Raw genomic sequence first — 15,262 nt, 5'->3', positions numbered from 1 at the left:
AAACTTTCAGAAAGAACAGCTCTCCAATTCCTTTGATTAACATTCCCCAATCTTTGCTAGCCAGAGCATTTGTTTCCCTTAGTTGTATAATGCCTGACAAGGTTGGAAATATACCTGGAGAACAATAGTTTAAGAGCATCTAATTGAGGGGTTAGGCCAGATAAAGTTGTGGAAGAAATACCTGGGTCTAATGAAAATGAACTCCTAATCATTTGTAGTGAAACAATTTATGCAAATAAAAGTGGTTTGTTTATTTTGTCATTCAGTTAATTACCTCAGCTCTTCCTCTTAGCGTTTATAGTTGCATTCAAAAAGAAGTTAGGGAAGGCTGGGAATTTGGCCTAGTGGTAGAGTACTTGCCTAATGTGCATGAACACCCAGGTTCCGTTCCTGGGAACCACATACATAGAAAAAACCAAAAGTAGGGCTGTGGCTCAAATGGTAGAGCTCTAGCTTGAGAAAGACCAAGGACAGTGCTCACGCCCTGAGTTCAAGCCCCAGGATAAGAGGAAAAAAAAGAAGTTAGAGAAATTCAGTGTGCCCAATGGTTCACCAAAAAGCAGGTTTATTCTCTACAAAGATATTAGTGTATTTACCCCTCCTTCCTGTTTGCCTTCCCAGTCATGTGTGTGTCTGTGTGATTGTGTGAGCATGTACTCACACCCCTGTATATACTAGTCCTAGGGCTTGAACTCAGGGCATGGGCACTGTCTCCGGACTTTTTTACTCAAGGATAATACTCTACCACTTGAGCCACAGCTCCACTTTTGCCCTTTTTTTGGTTGTTAATTGGAAATAATAGTCTCAAGGAGTTTCCTGCATGGGCTGGCTTGAACTATAATCCTCAGATTTCATCCTCCTGAGTAGCTAGGAGTATAGGTCTGAGCTACTGGTACAGTCTTCCCAGTCTATTATTTGTGACCTTCTGTTTTTGCTTCTTACTGCATACTGCTCTGACCTGTTTTTGTCCTCATGTCCGTGATTCACAATCTTTTGATCCCTCTGAGCATTTACTTTTGCCTATTGCTGGCTACTCCTGTACTGTGCTTCCATCTGTGCTGTACTGCAAGTCACTTCATAGGGAGGGATCATTCAACTTCTCCTGGGGAGTGACCATATGGTAGAAATAGATATATTCTGAATCCTTTGGTGATAAATGTATGTCAGGGCAAGACCTGTTCTCAGAATTGATGTTGGTATGTGTTTGAATAAACTGTGCTCATTTTTGTTTAGGTCTTTGGGTCCTGAAAATCTTCTCCTGAAAGGAGCTACACTTAAAAACACCAAGAAGATATATGGTGAACATTATTTACGATATATTTATGTGTTTCAAAGTGTGTGCATATATACTGCATGTTTGAAAGTGACCATGACAGATATATTATCATATCTTCTAAGCCTATGTTTAAATGTTGGGAATTTACAAGATGGTAAAGCAGAAATGAAATAGGACAAATACTTCATAGAAATGAAATTATACCATAAACGATATATTAACTAGTGAGTTAAAAAGGACTTGGAGCTGGGAGTGTGGCCCAGTGGTAGAGCGCTCTCTTAGCATGCACAAAGCCCTGGGTTCAATCCCTTGGTTCCACATACACAGAAAAAGCCAGGTATTTCTGTGGCTCAAGTAGAATAGTGCTAACCTTGAGCAAAAAGTGTTCAAGGACAGTGCCCGGGCCTCTGAGTTCAAGGCCCAGGCCTGGGGGAAAAATGAACTTGAAATTCTCAGTGTTGTAGATTTGGATTTACAAAACCAAATGGCTTGAGAGTTCTCTTATAACTTAGTTTATGTTATTCTCTTATTCCTTAGGAGTTGCTGTTTACACTGGGATGGAAACCAAAATGGCTTTGAATTACCAAGGAAAATCTCAAAAACGTTCTGCTGTTGAAAAGTTAGTGCATGTCAAAAATGTTTTGAAATGGTTTTCTTCTTCTCTTGTTCCAAATAATAACCATAACAAAAAAACTTAACAATTACAGCAGCTATAATTTTGAGCACTTGTTTTGGGTACAGAAATTGTCTTCAATGATTTATAGGTTTGATTTGACCTAATCATCAGAACAGCTGTATGGAGTAATATATGTTCATCTCTCCAATTTACATACAAGGAAATAGTCTCCAATATAAGTGACTTATACCAACCTTGAGGATTTCACAGTTGCTCTTCTACTCTCAATCGTAAACATTTAATATTCAGAGAGTATAGGGAGATACATTATACTTATATAAAGGCTGAGTAGGTGATTGCCTGGGAGCAAATGTGTCTTTTTCATGCCATTTTGCAGAAACCCTGCTAAAGGTATGTTTAACGATCCAGGCATTGTACTTTGGGGACTATTAGTGATTCTGCAGCTGTGATAGCCGAGGTACATACATAAAGGTTTGTGCTATAATTGCTATAAACATGTAGAAGGTTTGGATAATTAAGCAGTTCATATTTGGTTGGTATCCTCAGTAATTAGTTGGTTTTAAAATCCATACTCTTATTTTCCAGATCCATTAATGCCTTCCTAATTGTATATTTATTCATCTTACTGACCAAAGCTGCAGTGTGCACTACTCTGAAGTATGTGTGGCAAAGTAACCCATACAATGATGAACCTTGGTATAACCAAAAGACTCAAAAGGAGCGGGAGACAATGAAGGTAATTTGTTTTCCACTGGAAATTCTAACTCTTGGACTTTTTAGATTAGCTGCCCTTTATTGAAACATTGCTAAGACAATTTATACACTTTGTTAGCTTTGTGATTTAATTTCAGTTGCTTGGTGATTCTGAGCCATTAAAAATAACGCTTTAGGGGCCAGGAGTTTGGCCTAGGGGTAGAGTACTTGCCTAGCATGAACGAAGATCCAGATATGATTTCTGGTACCACATACATAGAAAAAGCCAGAAGTGGTGCTATGGCTCAAGAGGTAGAGCTGTAGTCTTGAGAAAGCCCAAGGACAGTGCTTAGGCCTTGAGTTCAAGTCCCAGTATTGGCAAAAAAAATATTAGTTTTAGATTTGATTTTTTTTAAAACTTTGGGCATCTATGCCTACTTTCAGCTATTCAGTTAGAACTTGAAACTATTTGACAAGATATCTGGAATTTTATTATATATGAGCTTATGTGCTGTCATAGTAGGAATATAATGAATCTTTACATAGAAGTTTTAACAACATATGTAGAGAAGGAGGGAGTAGAGAACTTAAGGAAGTGAAAGTACATTGCATATATATATATATATATATATATACACACACACAATGATAAAATTGAGAGCATTCTCAAATATTCCTGGATACTGTGATAATTTTCACTATAATGATATGTCACTGAATAGTTTGTGTATAGGAAGAATACTGCCTTTAGCATTAGCACAGAAAGTTAACCATTTCTTTATATTTATCTGGAGTTGTACACCTAATTATTATGAACTTGTCTTTTATTTTAGGTTTTGAAAATGTTCACGGACTTCCTATCATTCATGGTCTTATTCAACTTTATCATTCCTGTCTCCATGTATGTCACTGTGGAAATGCAAAAATTCTTAGGTTCTTTCTTCATTGCATGGGATAAGGATTTTTTTGATGAAGACATTAATGAAGGAGCCTTGGTTAACACATCAGACCTTAATGAAGAACTCGGTCAGGTTAGAAGATAATTTTGCTTACAATAAGTCAACATATTAAAATATTTTTACACTTTGCATTTCCAATATATATCACTATTTCATGTTTGGAAATACGATTCAAAGAAAATAATCTTATTTATGCATGTAAGAAAAGGCACTGTATTTGTAAGCTGTAGCATCATTACTTTTGCTGGCATTTTGGAAAAGAATACAGTTGATGTATCAAATTTAAATGATAAAGAATTTTCTCTAAAATTTACCAAATGATAATTCTATGTTATGAGTTACTGCTATAGAGCAGGAGATACAAAGTTTTCATTACTATGGGATTATTATTATTTGTTGTTGTTACTGTTCATGGGGCTTGAACTCTGGACCTGGGTGCTGTCCCTGAGTTCTTCAACTCAAGGCTAGCACTCTACCACTTGATTCACAGTGCCACTTCTGGTTTTCTTGGTAGTTAACTGGAGATAAGAGTCTCATTGACTTTTCTGCCTGGGCTGACCTTGAACCGCAATCCTCAGATCTCAGCCTCCTGAGTAGTTAGGATTACAGGTGTGAGCCACTGGTGCTGGCTGTAATTATTTTTTGATACAACAGAGGGTAGTAAATAGTTTGTTTTTTTTTTTTATAAATGAACATTCCATAAGCAAAATTCATCAGGCTTGTCCTGTTGATATTTTCTTGGTATATTTGTGATCAAATGGCATATAGACCTAGCCTGTTGAGTTTCCTTCAGTAAAAATTTTAAATAAAGGTAAAATTTGACAGCCTGTATTTCTCAAAGTGACTTGTGCTTCATATAACAGTGTAACAAGGCTGTGACCTTGTTTGTAACCCAGGAACACTTACCTTCTAATGTGTTGCAGTCTAAATATAATCCAAGTCATGACTTCTTAAGTGCTTTTCTCCTCAGTGCTGACAAAGATTTTCCCTTTGTCTGAATTTACTGTGTGTCATATAATGATCTTTACAAGCTCAGGACATTTTTTGGCTTGAATTAAATTCTCACACTATTTAGAATATCATGGCTGTGGAAATGCAGTTTTTGTGGCTAAAAAAATGTAAATTCAGTTAATGAAACTGTGTGGATGAAACAGGGCTGCCACACTTATCTTAAATGTGCTGATTTTCATCTGTACTCCAAAACTCATTCTCCCTGAGTTTTGCACTCCCACTGCTACCCCACATTCTATTTCTGCTCTTCTCACAGCCTTTGCCTAAAGCAAAGTACTGTCTTGACAACTACAGTTGAAAGGGCAAAAGGATTTTGCAGGTAGATAGATATTTTTTAAGACCTGACATCAGGATACTAGTAGCCCTGAGACCTTGAAGTCTGTATTCCACATAAATACTGGAGAAACCAAGAATAGAACAAGAAATGAATAAGCCAGTGGCTTTTCCCTTAGATATTTTCCCCAAAAGATTCTTTAGTTGGTGAATTAAGCTACCATAGCTGATCTCCAGCCTTTTTCAATCTCAAGTTTATATTCTGGGGACATTGCTGAGTAGACTATTCAAGTTCAAATAAAAAGTGTCATTCTGCAGACTTACATGAAAAAAAATTTGAGTATACAGGCCACATCTGGTGAACCTCTCCTGACAGCTGGTTTAGCAGCTCACTTTGAATGTTGAGTACATGTTCCTGCTCTAGATTCAGCACCTAGGTGTATGGATTACACAAGGCTGAGTATAGCTAGCCTAGGACTAACTACTACTGAAAACAGAATAGCTATCATTGTGTAAGTAACACAATGCTCCCCAGAGAAAAACAGATTGACCACACCACATTCCACTTGATAGGATTCTTAATACTTTGTTTCAAATCTCCACTTTGGTTAATTCCATATTACCTAGGGGAAAACAATCTTATTCTTATCATTTAGACTATGTTAAGAGTGTAGATAAAGAGTGTGTAGAGCTTTTGGGTAATGATCTGGCAAATTTAATTAACTAAAAAGAAGTTCTAGTTTTTGTTTCAGCTACCACTTATATCTCCAGCCAAACTGAATTTCTAGGAGAGTGGCATTTAGTCAAGTCACTACTAACTTAATAGAAGATCAACAATTCAGTTAAATATTTATTACCAACTTTTCTTCTGTGGGGGGGGCGTCGGTTTCAGGGCTTGAACTCTGGGTCTGTTCCAGGGCGCTATCCCTGAGCTTTTCAGCTCATGTCTAGCACTCTACTCAAGGAGCCACAGCACCACTTCTGGTTTTCTGGTAGTTAATTGGAGATAAGAGTTTCACAGACTTTAGTACCTGGGCTGGTTTTGAATCATGATCCTCACATCTCAGCCTCCAGAGTAGCTAGTGTTACAGGTGTGAGCCACCGGCATCTGGCTTACTGCCAAACAGTAGAAACTGTCTGAATGGGAATGTACTGAAGTGGTTTTTTTAGACTAATGTTGAATGGACCCATACATCCAAAGTTAAGTCTATCAATTTTGTCTGATAAGTCATAATTTTAGACTGATAGGGGGGCTGGGAGTTTGCCTACTGCATATTGAAGGACCTAGTAGTATTTAAGCAAAACAAAAATACATAGTTAGGAATGTCTTTATGAAAAGGAAATAGACTGCTAAAAAGTAATGGGGTCTTAGGGCCTGCTGAAAAGTATGAGGTCTTGGGGGCCAGGAGTTTGACTTAGTGGTAGAGTGCTTTTCTAGCATGCACAAAGACCTGGGTTTGAGTCTTTGGTACCACATATATATAGGAAAAAGCTGGAAGTGGTGCTGTGGCTCAAGTGGTAGAGCTCTAGCCTTAGGGAAAGCCCAAGGGTAGTGTTCAGGCCTTGAGTTAAAGCCCCCCAGGGTGGCAAAAAAAAGTAATGGGGTCTTTTACATTCAGATACCAATCTTTTATATAGCTAAATTTTCTCAATCTATCTTGAAAAAAATTATAATAGTTTCATATTCCCCTCTCACTGTCTGACCTTATTATCTAAGTATATTTCTTATTCCAGTCCTTCATTCCAGTCATTGTTCATTCAGTTTCTACTTCATGCTAAATACTGATGTTACACTTGCAAGCAAGAAACCCTAAATCTTTTACTGTCTGCTGACCTAATTATAGCAATGTGGTCATTAAGTTAAGACTTATAGGACAACTGAAACCATATAGTACTATATGATTTTGGCCAGGTGAACAGAAATAACAATCAGCATCTATATAGCACCTTATAGTTACATTTATTTATTGAGCTTTTTTTAATCTCAGTATTTGAGTACCCAATGCTATGTACATGGTATTGGAAATATAAACACAGCTACATAGACAAAAATTTATGACTCTATAGACATCTTTTATTATACAGATTAATATGTATCTATGACATACAAACTCTCAGCCTAATTTTAATTATGTTCTGAAATCTAAGTGCCAGTAATTGTATATAGAGATTTCCTTCTTGAATACTTGTTTGTTTTTTGGGGGAGGTTGCTTATGTGGCTTGAACTCGGCCTGGGTTCTATCCCTCAGCTCTTCAGCTCAAGGATAATGCCCTACCACTTGGAGCTACAGTGCCACTTTTGGTTCTGGTAGTTAATCAGAGATAAGAGTCTCATGGATTTTCATGCCCAGGCTGGCTCAACCTCCTGAGTAGCTAAAGCTAATCTTTATTATCTTATGCAGCAGGGATTATTCTTTAAAGTCAGTATTTAAAATTCAAAAATAAGATATTTTCCCAACATCACCAAGTGGATAGGTAAAGCCAAGACTTCAGTTTAAATGTTCCTTTAGGTTAAGCTATATGATAAATTTTTACCCATTTTCACCTGCTGTTTCATGTGTTTAGTCTATAGTTCAGAGCACTTTTTACCCTATAGCAAGGATATCCCTTAGGAGGCATTGTCAGACTAGACTAATTGTTGATTGAAGGGATTCTAGTAATATATACCAGTATTTTTGAGTTGTATATCAAGGGATGTAAGATACATTGTTTATTGGGATAAGCTATGATATCATTAAATATGTACTTAATATCAGTTTCCTGTCATACATTTTGAAACCTTTGGAAATTTCCATAGAGTTAAAGGTTCTTTTGTATACTGATGAGATGATTGGTAACTTCTGAATGGTGGCTAGTGACTAGGAAGATCTAGCCATGATTAAAAGGTTGGACCTTTCTCCTTATCTTACAACCTTTGAACAGTGCTGGCTTCTATTCTAATCTAGTTGGATCACAAAAACTGGACAGGTTTAGGAGAATAGATTGCTCCATCTTTTCAGGCATCTAGTATAATTTAGCCCTCAGACACATTATCAGATTCTCTTGATTGGAGTCCCTTTTAAAAGTTGTTTTCTATGCCTTCTGACAGTTTAGCCACCTATATCTCTGAGATATAGTGTTTGTAGAGCTAGACAGCCAAAACTGTTTTTTTTTGTAAACGAAAGAATTGCACATTATATATATATTTTTTCATATTTTTTAATTTTTTTGCCAGTCCTGGGCTTGGGCTCAGGGCCTGAGCACTGTCCTTGGACTTTCTCAAGGCTAGAGCTCTACCACTTGAGCCACTTCCGGCTTTTTTCTATATATGTGGTACCGAGGAATCGAACCCGGGTCTTTGTGCATGCTAGGCAAGCACTCTACCACTAGGCCAAACTCCCGGCCCCACAACAAGATTTTTTTAACTGGAAAAATTTAAATGATACATAATGCTACTTGGATTAATATAAAGGAAGAATCCAAGTTTGACTGGTTAATAGGGAAAGAAAGGAAAATGTAAATGCTCCATTTGTGCCTGTGCTGTTACTATGAAAAGCTTTGAAAAATAATTAGAAAGCAACTACTGCTATAGTTCATCTCTTTCTCCCTTACATAATAAAAACCTTAATCTTGTGCTTGTCCCTGTCAGCCCATAATTTTAACTATTTAAGCATAAATTACCAAAAAGGATGATAAAATTGTGGGTTTCCAAATGCCTGATGTTATAAATAGAAGAGATAAAAACAGATAAAATAGAAATGTTCAATAGAAATGATTCAACAGAAATGGTCTATTTTAATGGAAAACTTATTCTATAGCTTATTTTTCATTATTTATGAAAATATATATTATACTTGAACCTATCGTTGTAAGCTCTGCTTTTTAAAAGAATCTGGAAACTTTTCAGGAGTATCAGAATATATACACAGTATGTGGGAAGGATTTCTGTTAGGCTTTTATTACTATTAACTTGAATTTCCTAATTTAATAATGAGATTTCCATTCCTCTGTATATATTCTACAATTCTTATGTTATGGATTTTAATTTAGTGTAGTACTTTTATAGGAAATTATAAGAAATTTTCATGGGGAATGAAACTCCTGTCATTTTTTTCAAAGTATTTTTACATCTCAATTTAATTTGTTAATTTTTCCCACTGGGTTATGGACATGGCAGCACATAAGGTGAAACAAAGAGCCTGGTGTAAACAGGCAGTATATTGGAAAATTAACTTTTTTTCCTGTCAAGCCTTAGACTTCAGCTCAGGGCATGGGTGCTGTCCCTGAGCTTCTTTTACTCAAGGCTAGTACTCCGTGAACCACAGATTTGCATCTGGCTTTTCTAGTAGTTAATTGGAGTCTCCAGGGCTTTCTTGCACTGGTTGGCTTTGAACCTTGACCCTCAGATGTCAGTTTCCTGTGTACCTGAGTATCTAGGATGACAGGTGTGAGCCACCATCACCTAGCTGGAAAATTAATTTTTTGTTAGTTCATGGGGCTTAAACTCTGGGCCTGGACACGGTCCCTGAGCTGTTTAGCTCAAGGCAAGCACTCTACCTCTTGAGTCACAATGCCACTTCCAGTCTTCTGGTGGTCAGTTAGAAATAAGAGTCTTGCTGAGTTTGTTGCTTTGTTCCTGGGCTAGCTTTGAATCTTGATTCTCAGATCTTAGCCTCTTGAGTAGCTAGGAATACAGATGTGACCCCCTGGTGCCTGACAAAAATTAACTTTTTCAGTGTCTTCCATACATCAAAGCAGATCAAATAAAATATTAATTTGAAGGTGTTTTAATATGGTAAAATAGTCACATTTTGCCTTCCTATTAGTATTCTACGTTTGTCTTGCAGCACATTTTTTCCTTTATATTAGTCTTCTGAGTAGCCCTACTTTAGACATGTGATACTGTTTTTTGGCACTGATCATTCTGGTTTTATTTTCATTATCTTCGTTTGTATAAAAGTTTTCATTTAACACAACAGTTTATGAATAGAATGCACCTTGATAAGTGTCAGCTCTTTAACCATTCTCACTCATCCCTCCACAGACCTTCCCTCACTCTCTTACTTTTGTAGGCTATGTACTGAATTCTTTAAAAATATATTTATTATCTTTTAAGTAGTTCTACAGAGTTACCATTCACAAAAGCAGTTTATTAATACAGTTATGTTGATCAATGTCACTCCTTTCAACGTTCCCTGCCACTCTTCCCAACCCACCCCATCCCTTACATATCTTAATTTTAGGTTTCTTATTGATTTTCTTATTACCATTTAACAAAGCAGTTTATGTGTACAGTGCATCTTGATCTGTTATCCCTTCAACATCTTTACCCCCTTGACTCACCCTTCTCTTGTAGTCCTCTGTTCTGTGGTATATACAATGAATTATTTTTTTTATTAAAGAATTTATTAACATTGACTTTTACATATTTCAAATGTTTTTTATATATTTTTTATTGTAATTAGTAAAAGGGTTACATGATATTTGCCAGATAGAAGGTGCATTAATTCACATACATTGATACCCTTTCACATGTCTTGGTAACCTTTACCCTCCCCCCCACCTCCCACCCCAATCTTCGTTTTCCTCCCTTCCCTATCAAATTTCAAATAACCAAATACAAATAAATTCAATATATCAGATAACAAAGTGAGATACTGTAACAATATGAGATACCCAAGGGACAGCATAGTACATTAAGGACAACAGTCATTCGTTATATGGCTTTTGTTTCAATGTCCTGGAGGTCCTTTCAATTAGCTTCATACTATATGGCATTATGTCTCAAGGTTTTGCTCTATTGCAGATCTCTGCTAGAAGAGCCCAAGGTTTCTACTGATTATGACAAATGAGGGAAACCATTGAGCCTAAGTTCCTTTGAGTCTGGCTTACTTCACTTAATATGATTTTTTCTAAGTCTTTCCATTTCCTAACAAATGGGGTCGATGTCGTTTTTTCTGACAGCAGCATAGAATTCCATGGTGTACAAATACCACAACTTGTTGATCCACTCATCAACTGAGGGACATCTAGGTTGGTTCCATATCTTTGCTATGGTGAACAGTGCTGCAATGAACATTGTTGTGCTAGTGGATTTAGTATGTCTTTGTTTCTGGATGATTGGGTAAATGCCAAGTAGTGGAATTGCTGGATCATAGTGGAGTTCTATGTTTAGCCTTTTGAGTAGCTGCCATACTGCTTTCCATAGTGGTTGAATGAGTTTGCACTCCCACCAACAGTGTAGTAGGGATCCCTCCTGGCCATATCCCCCCCAGCATCTGTTATTATTAGTTTTCCTGATCCTGGCCATTCTAACTGGAGTGAGGTGGAATCTTAGAGTTGTTTTGATTTGCATTTCTTTTATGACCACAGATGTTGAACATTTCTTCATGTGTCTATAGGCCATTTTTGTTTCTTCTTCAGAGAAGACTCTCTTTAAGTCTTTGGCCCATTTTTTAGTGGGATGGTTGTTACTTTGGAGATTAGTTTTGGAGTGATTCAATTTTTTGAGCTGTTGATATATTTTAGATCTGAGGCCTTTGTCCGTTGTTTGGTTGGTGAAGATCTTCTCCCACTCTGTAGGCTTCCTAATTAATTTACTAGCTATGTCCTTTGCCATACAAAAGCTCCGCAGTTTAATACAGTCACACTTATCCAGCCTTTCTCTGATTTGTTGTGATTCTTGGTCCTTATTAAGAAAGTTTCGACCTGTGCCAAGGAGGCCTAGTGTATCTCCTATTCCTTCTTGTAAAGTTTTCAGTGTGTCAGCTTTTACCTCCATGTCTTTGCTCCATTTGGAGTTAATTCTAGTGCAGGGTGACAAAGAAGGATCCAACTTTAGTTTTCTGCAGGTGCTTAACCAGTTCTGCCAGCACAACTTGTTGAAGAGGCTGTCTTTCTTCCATTCTATTTTTTTGGCTCCCTTGTCAAAGATTAGGTGGCTATAGGTCTGTGGTTTAATATCTGGGTCCTTAGTTCTATTCCATTGGTCTTCAGGCCTGTTCTTGTGCCAGTACCAAGCTGTTTTGATAATTATAGCCCTGTAATAGAGTCTAAAGTTTGGAATTGAAATTCCTCCAACGCTGTTCTTTCTGCTAAGAAGTGTTTTTGCTCTACGGGGTCTTTTATTATTCCATATGAAATTTTGAATTGCCTCTTCTATTTCTTTAAAGAATGCCATTGGGATATTGATGGGTATTGCGTTGAATTTGTAGATAGCCCTTGGCAGGATTGTCATTTTCACAATGTTGATTCTTCCAATCCAGGAGCATGGGAGGTTTTTCCATTTCCTTCGTCCTTAGTTCTTAGTTCTTCCAGTTCCTTAGTTATAGTTAACAAGCAAGTATTCAAGAAGGGAATCTCTGTATACAATTAATGGCACTTAGATTTTAGAACATAATTAAAATTAATCTGAGGGTTTGTATGTCATAATATATAATGAATTCTTGCCTGCAGTATCCCCCTTCCCCCTAAAGCTTGTACCCCTCTCCCCCCTGCCTCATCTTACCTCCTTGCGAAGTATTTGTGTCCTGCTACTTATTTTATTGGGCTTTAACCTTAGTCTTTCTAATAAATGAGCCTAATTGTGCTCTGTATAGAGTATTTTATACTTAAGTTCATTCACTTATAACTTTTTGCATAATGCCCAGTGTATTTACTTGTAGATTTATAGACATATTCTAGCTACTACAAATGAGGAAAACCATATGACCTGTGTTTCTTTAGGTCTGGTTTATTTCACTTTATACAAGTTTTTCCAAGTCTTTCCATTTCCTTAGGAATGGTACCATATTATTCTTCAATTCTTGACTATATTCTCTCTCGTTTATTTATTTGTCTATCTCTTCCCTGTTGACCCCACCCCAAACCTTTCAAGTGCTTGCATCCTTGTGTTTGCCTTTTTAAGAAATTCCACTGTTTGAGATGGTATTTTGATGCCTTCAAAAATATTCTGCAGCTAGGCAGTGGTGGATTGTACCTGTAATCCTAGCTACTCAGGAGTCTGCGATCTGAGGATCACCATTCAAAGCTAGCCTAGTCAGTAAATTCGGTGAGACTTTTATCCCCAATTAACAGTGGATAAAAGCCAGTGGTGGGACTGTAGCTCAAGTGGTGAGTGCTAGCCTTGAGCAAAAAAGCTCCTAAACAGTGCTTAGGCCCTGAGTTCAACCTCTAGAACCAGATGGACACACACACACACACACACACACACACTTTACTCATTTATTTGATAACGTTGTCTATATAATTCTGTAATATAACAGAGTGTCTTAGAAGAGGTAATTTCTGGAGAAATGAAAATAAGCCTGCCTTATAGTTGACTAAAAATTAAGTGTATAGAGAAGAAATGAGTATATTGTATATTGGTATCTTTGTTTTAGGTTGATTACGTGTTTACAGATAAGACTGGAACATTAACTGAAAATTCTATGGAATTCATTGAATGTTGCATAGATGGGCACAAATATAAAGGTGAAATTCAGGAAGCTGATGGATTATCCGAGACTGATGGACCTTTGACATTCTTTGACAAAGCAGATAAGGTAATATTTTCTGCACCACTATTTTACCTACAAGTTATTTTTTATAGGCAAGGGTTACTTCTACATAGTGGAAATAAATTTTTCATAGGTGTATGACACCAACTTGATTTACCATTTGTTTGTTCTTTTGGCTTCACTTTTCTTGTTTTGCTAACATCTCTTGATTGAATAAATAAATGAAACATAAGTAGAGAAGATTATGGGGAATAGCATTTGCATAAAACTTTATCTCTGTGATCATAATTAAAAAAATATTAGTTCCTCCAAGAATGATTCTTCAGGTCATTTAAGACCTTAAATAAACCAAACTCTACTTATATCTGAGCTATGGCTGGATTGTGAATTACATAATTGAATTAATTCTTTTAGGCCATGAAATCATTGCATTGGTTTAGGTGTCACTATAGTGAGTTGAATGAGTTAATATATCCTTTAGTGATGCTAGTAGCTAAGAAGCAGTAGTCATTTTAGATAGTAGGGGCTAATTTGAATATTAGAAATGTACCAGTTTGCATTATTGTTTGTTGGAAATTTTAAGTCTCTGACATTAATATATTTATCTGTTCAGTGCCTGCGTAGGAATTAAAGTAAAAATGATACAGTTGTTCTGTTTCTGTTTAACAGAATCGAGAAGAACTCTTTCTGCGTGCCTTGTGTTTATGTCATACTGTAGAAATTAAAACAAACGATACTGTTGATGGAACTACAGAATCAGCTGAGTTAACGTATATCTCCTCCTCACCAGATGAAATAGCTTTAGTGAAAGGAGCTAAAAAGTAAGCATGTTTTATGCTTTTCCCAAGAAAGGAAAACCGCAGGATATCAGAGTTATTTTGGTTTTGCTCCATTTGCTCCTAATTCTATAATTACCCTCCTGTTATTTAATACAAAGCCAGAATACTTTTTGTAAAAGTTCATGAAAAATTCATGCCTAGGAAATGTTGTCTCAAAAAGATGTATTGTTTGAGCATGCTAGCCACAAGTTCAAATTTTCATATTTTGAAACTTATATTAACAGTGGCCACTTTTTATATAACATTATTTCTCCAGTGCTCCCAGCAATTTTGATGTCATCTGATAACTGACAGTCCTGTTTACCCATGAGCCCTCAAGATAATTAAGTGGCTAAAAGGTCACCCCTGTATGTTAGCTACAGAATTGGAATTACCAATTGTTTCTACTTCTGTTACGGACATTGACGTGTTCTGTGTTACCAACATATCCAGGAAAGGGAAGTGTAGTTGTAGATGGCAATCTTATGAAAGCAAAGAATCACCATGCATGAATAGGCCCAGTGTAAGGAGAAATTAATTATTCCTTAGAGATACACAAAGGTCTTTTTATTTTATTTTTTTATAGGTATGGGTTCACATTTTTAGGAAATCGGAGTGGATATATGAGAATAGAGAACCAAAGAAAAGAAATAGAAGAGTAAGTAGCTTTGTGTTTTGATGTATTGTCACTTCTTAACCCTATAGTTGAATTTAGATGGACTCAAAAATAGGGCAACAAAGGAATCTGATAGACCGACTTATAAGTATAGGAATGTATTCTTCCAGTTCAGAGTTTTATATAAATGTTTTAACATAGGAGTAATTTTTCATAATATGACAGAAGCAATTTTGTAGAAATTTCAGTTTGGTTCACATATGATTCCAGTATCCAGAGTGGGAGACTGCTGGACTCTTTCTGAAATTTACATGCCATTTTTATTCTCTAACACATAATATAATAAAAATCAAGATCTCTTGCATGAAATGTTCTGCTGTCCAAAGCCCATTCAGTCACTCTGAAATTTCATTGTTAATTTTGGTGTCCACTAGAATCTTTGTCTTATTATGGATGTTTAAGTGTGAAGCTCAGAGGAAGTCCCCCAATATCTCTGAATATT

At 36.4% G+C, this 15,262-nt stretch overlaps 1 protein-coding gene across 4 annotated transcripts in view; it reads left to right on the top strand.

Annotated features, from left to right (window-relative positions):
* Atp11c (ATPase phospholipid transporting 11C (ATP11C blood group)) overlaps positions 1 to 15,262 on the top strand; it is a 167,040-nt gene that overhangs the window by 102,746 nt on the left and 49,032 nt on the right. For all 4 annotated transcript variants that reach the window (XM_090326604.1, XM_090326605.1, XM_090326603.1 and 1 more), the window contains 7 exons: positions 1,234 to 1,298; positions 1,814 to 1,895; positions 2,499 to 2,649; positions 3,440 to 3,637; positions 13,210 to 13,371; positions 13,996 to 14,147; positions 14,731 to 14,802. In XM_090326604.1, the coding sequence (XP_090182730.1) occupies positions 1,234 to 1,298; positions 1,814 to 1,895; positions 2,499 to 2,649; positions 3,440 to 3,637; positions 13,210 to 13,371; positions 13,996 to 14,147; positions 14,731 to 14,802 (882 nt within the window). The remainder of the gene's footprint in view (positions 1 to 1,233; positions 1,299 to 1,813; positions 1,896 to 2,498; positions 2,650 to 3,439; positions 3,638 to 13,209; positions 13,372 to 13,995; positions 14,148 to 14,730; positions 14,803 to 15,262) is intronic.

Source organism: Megascapheus bottae, chromosome X, assembly GCF_031878675.1.
Source record: "Megascapheus bottae isolate mThoBot1 chromosome X, mThoBot2.hap1, whole genome shotgun sequence".
NCBI lineage: Eukaryota > Metazoa > Chordata > Mammalia > Rodentia > Geomyidae > Megascapheus > Megascapheus bottae.
Note: the sequence above shows the minus strand (reverse complement) of the source record. Positions and strands in the feature narration are given on the sequence as shown.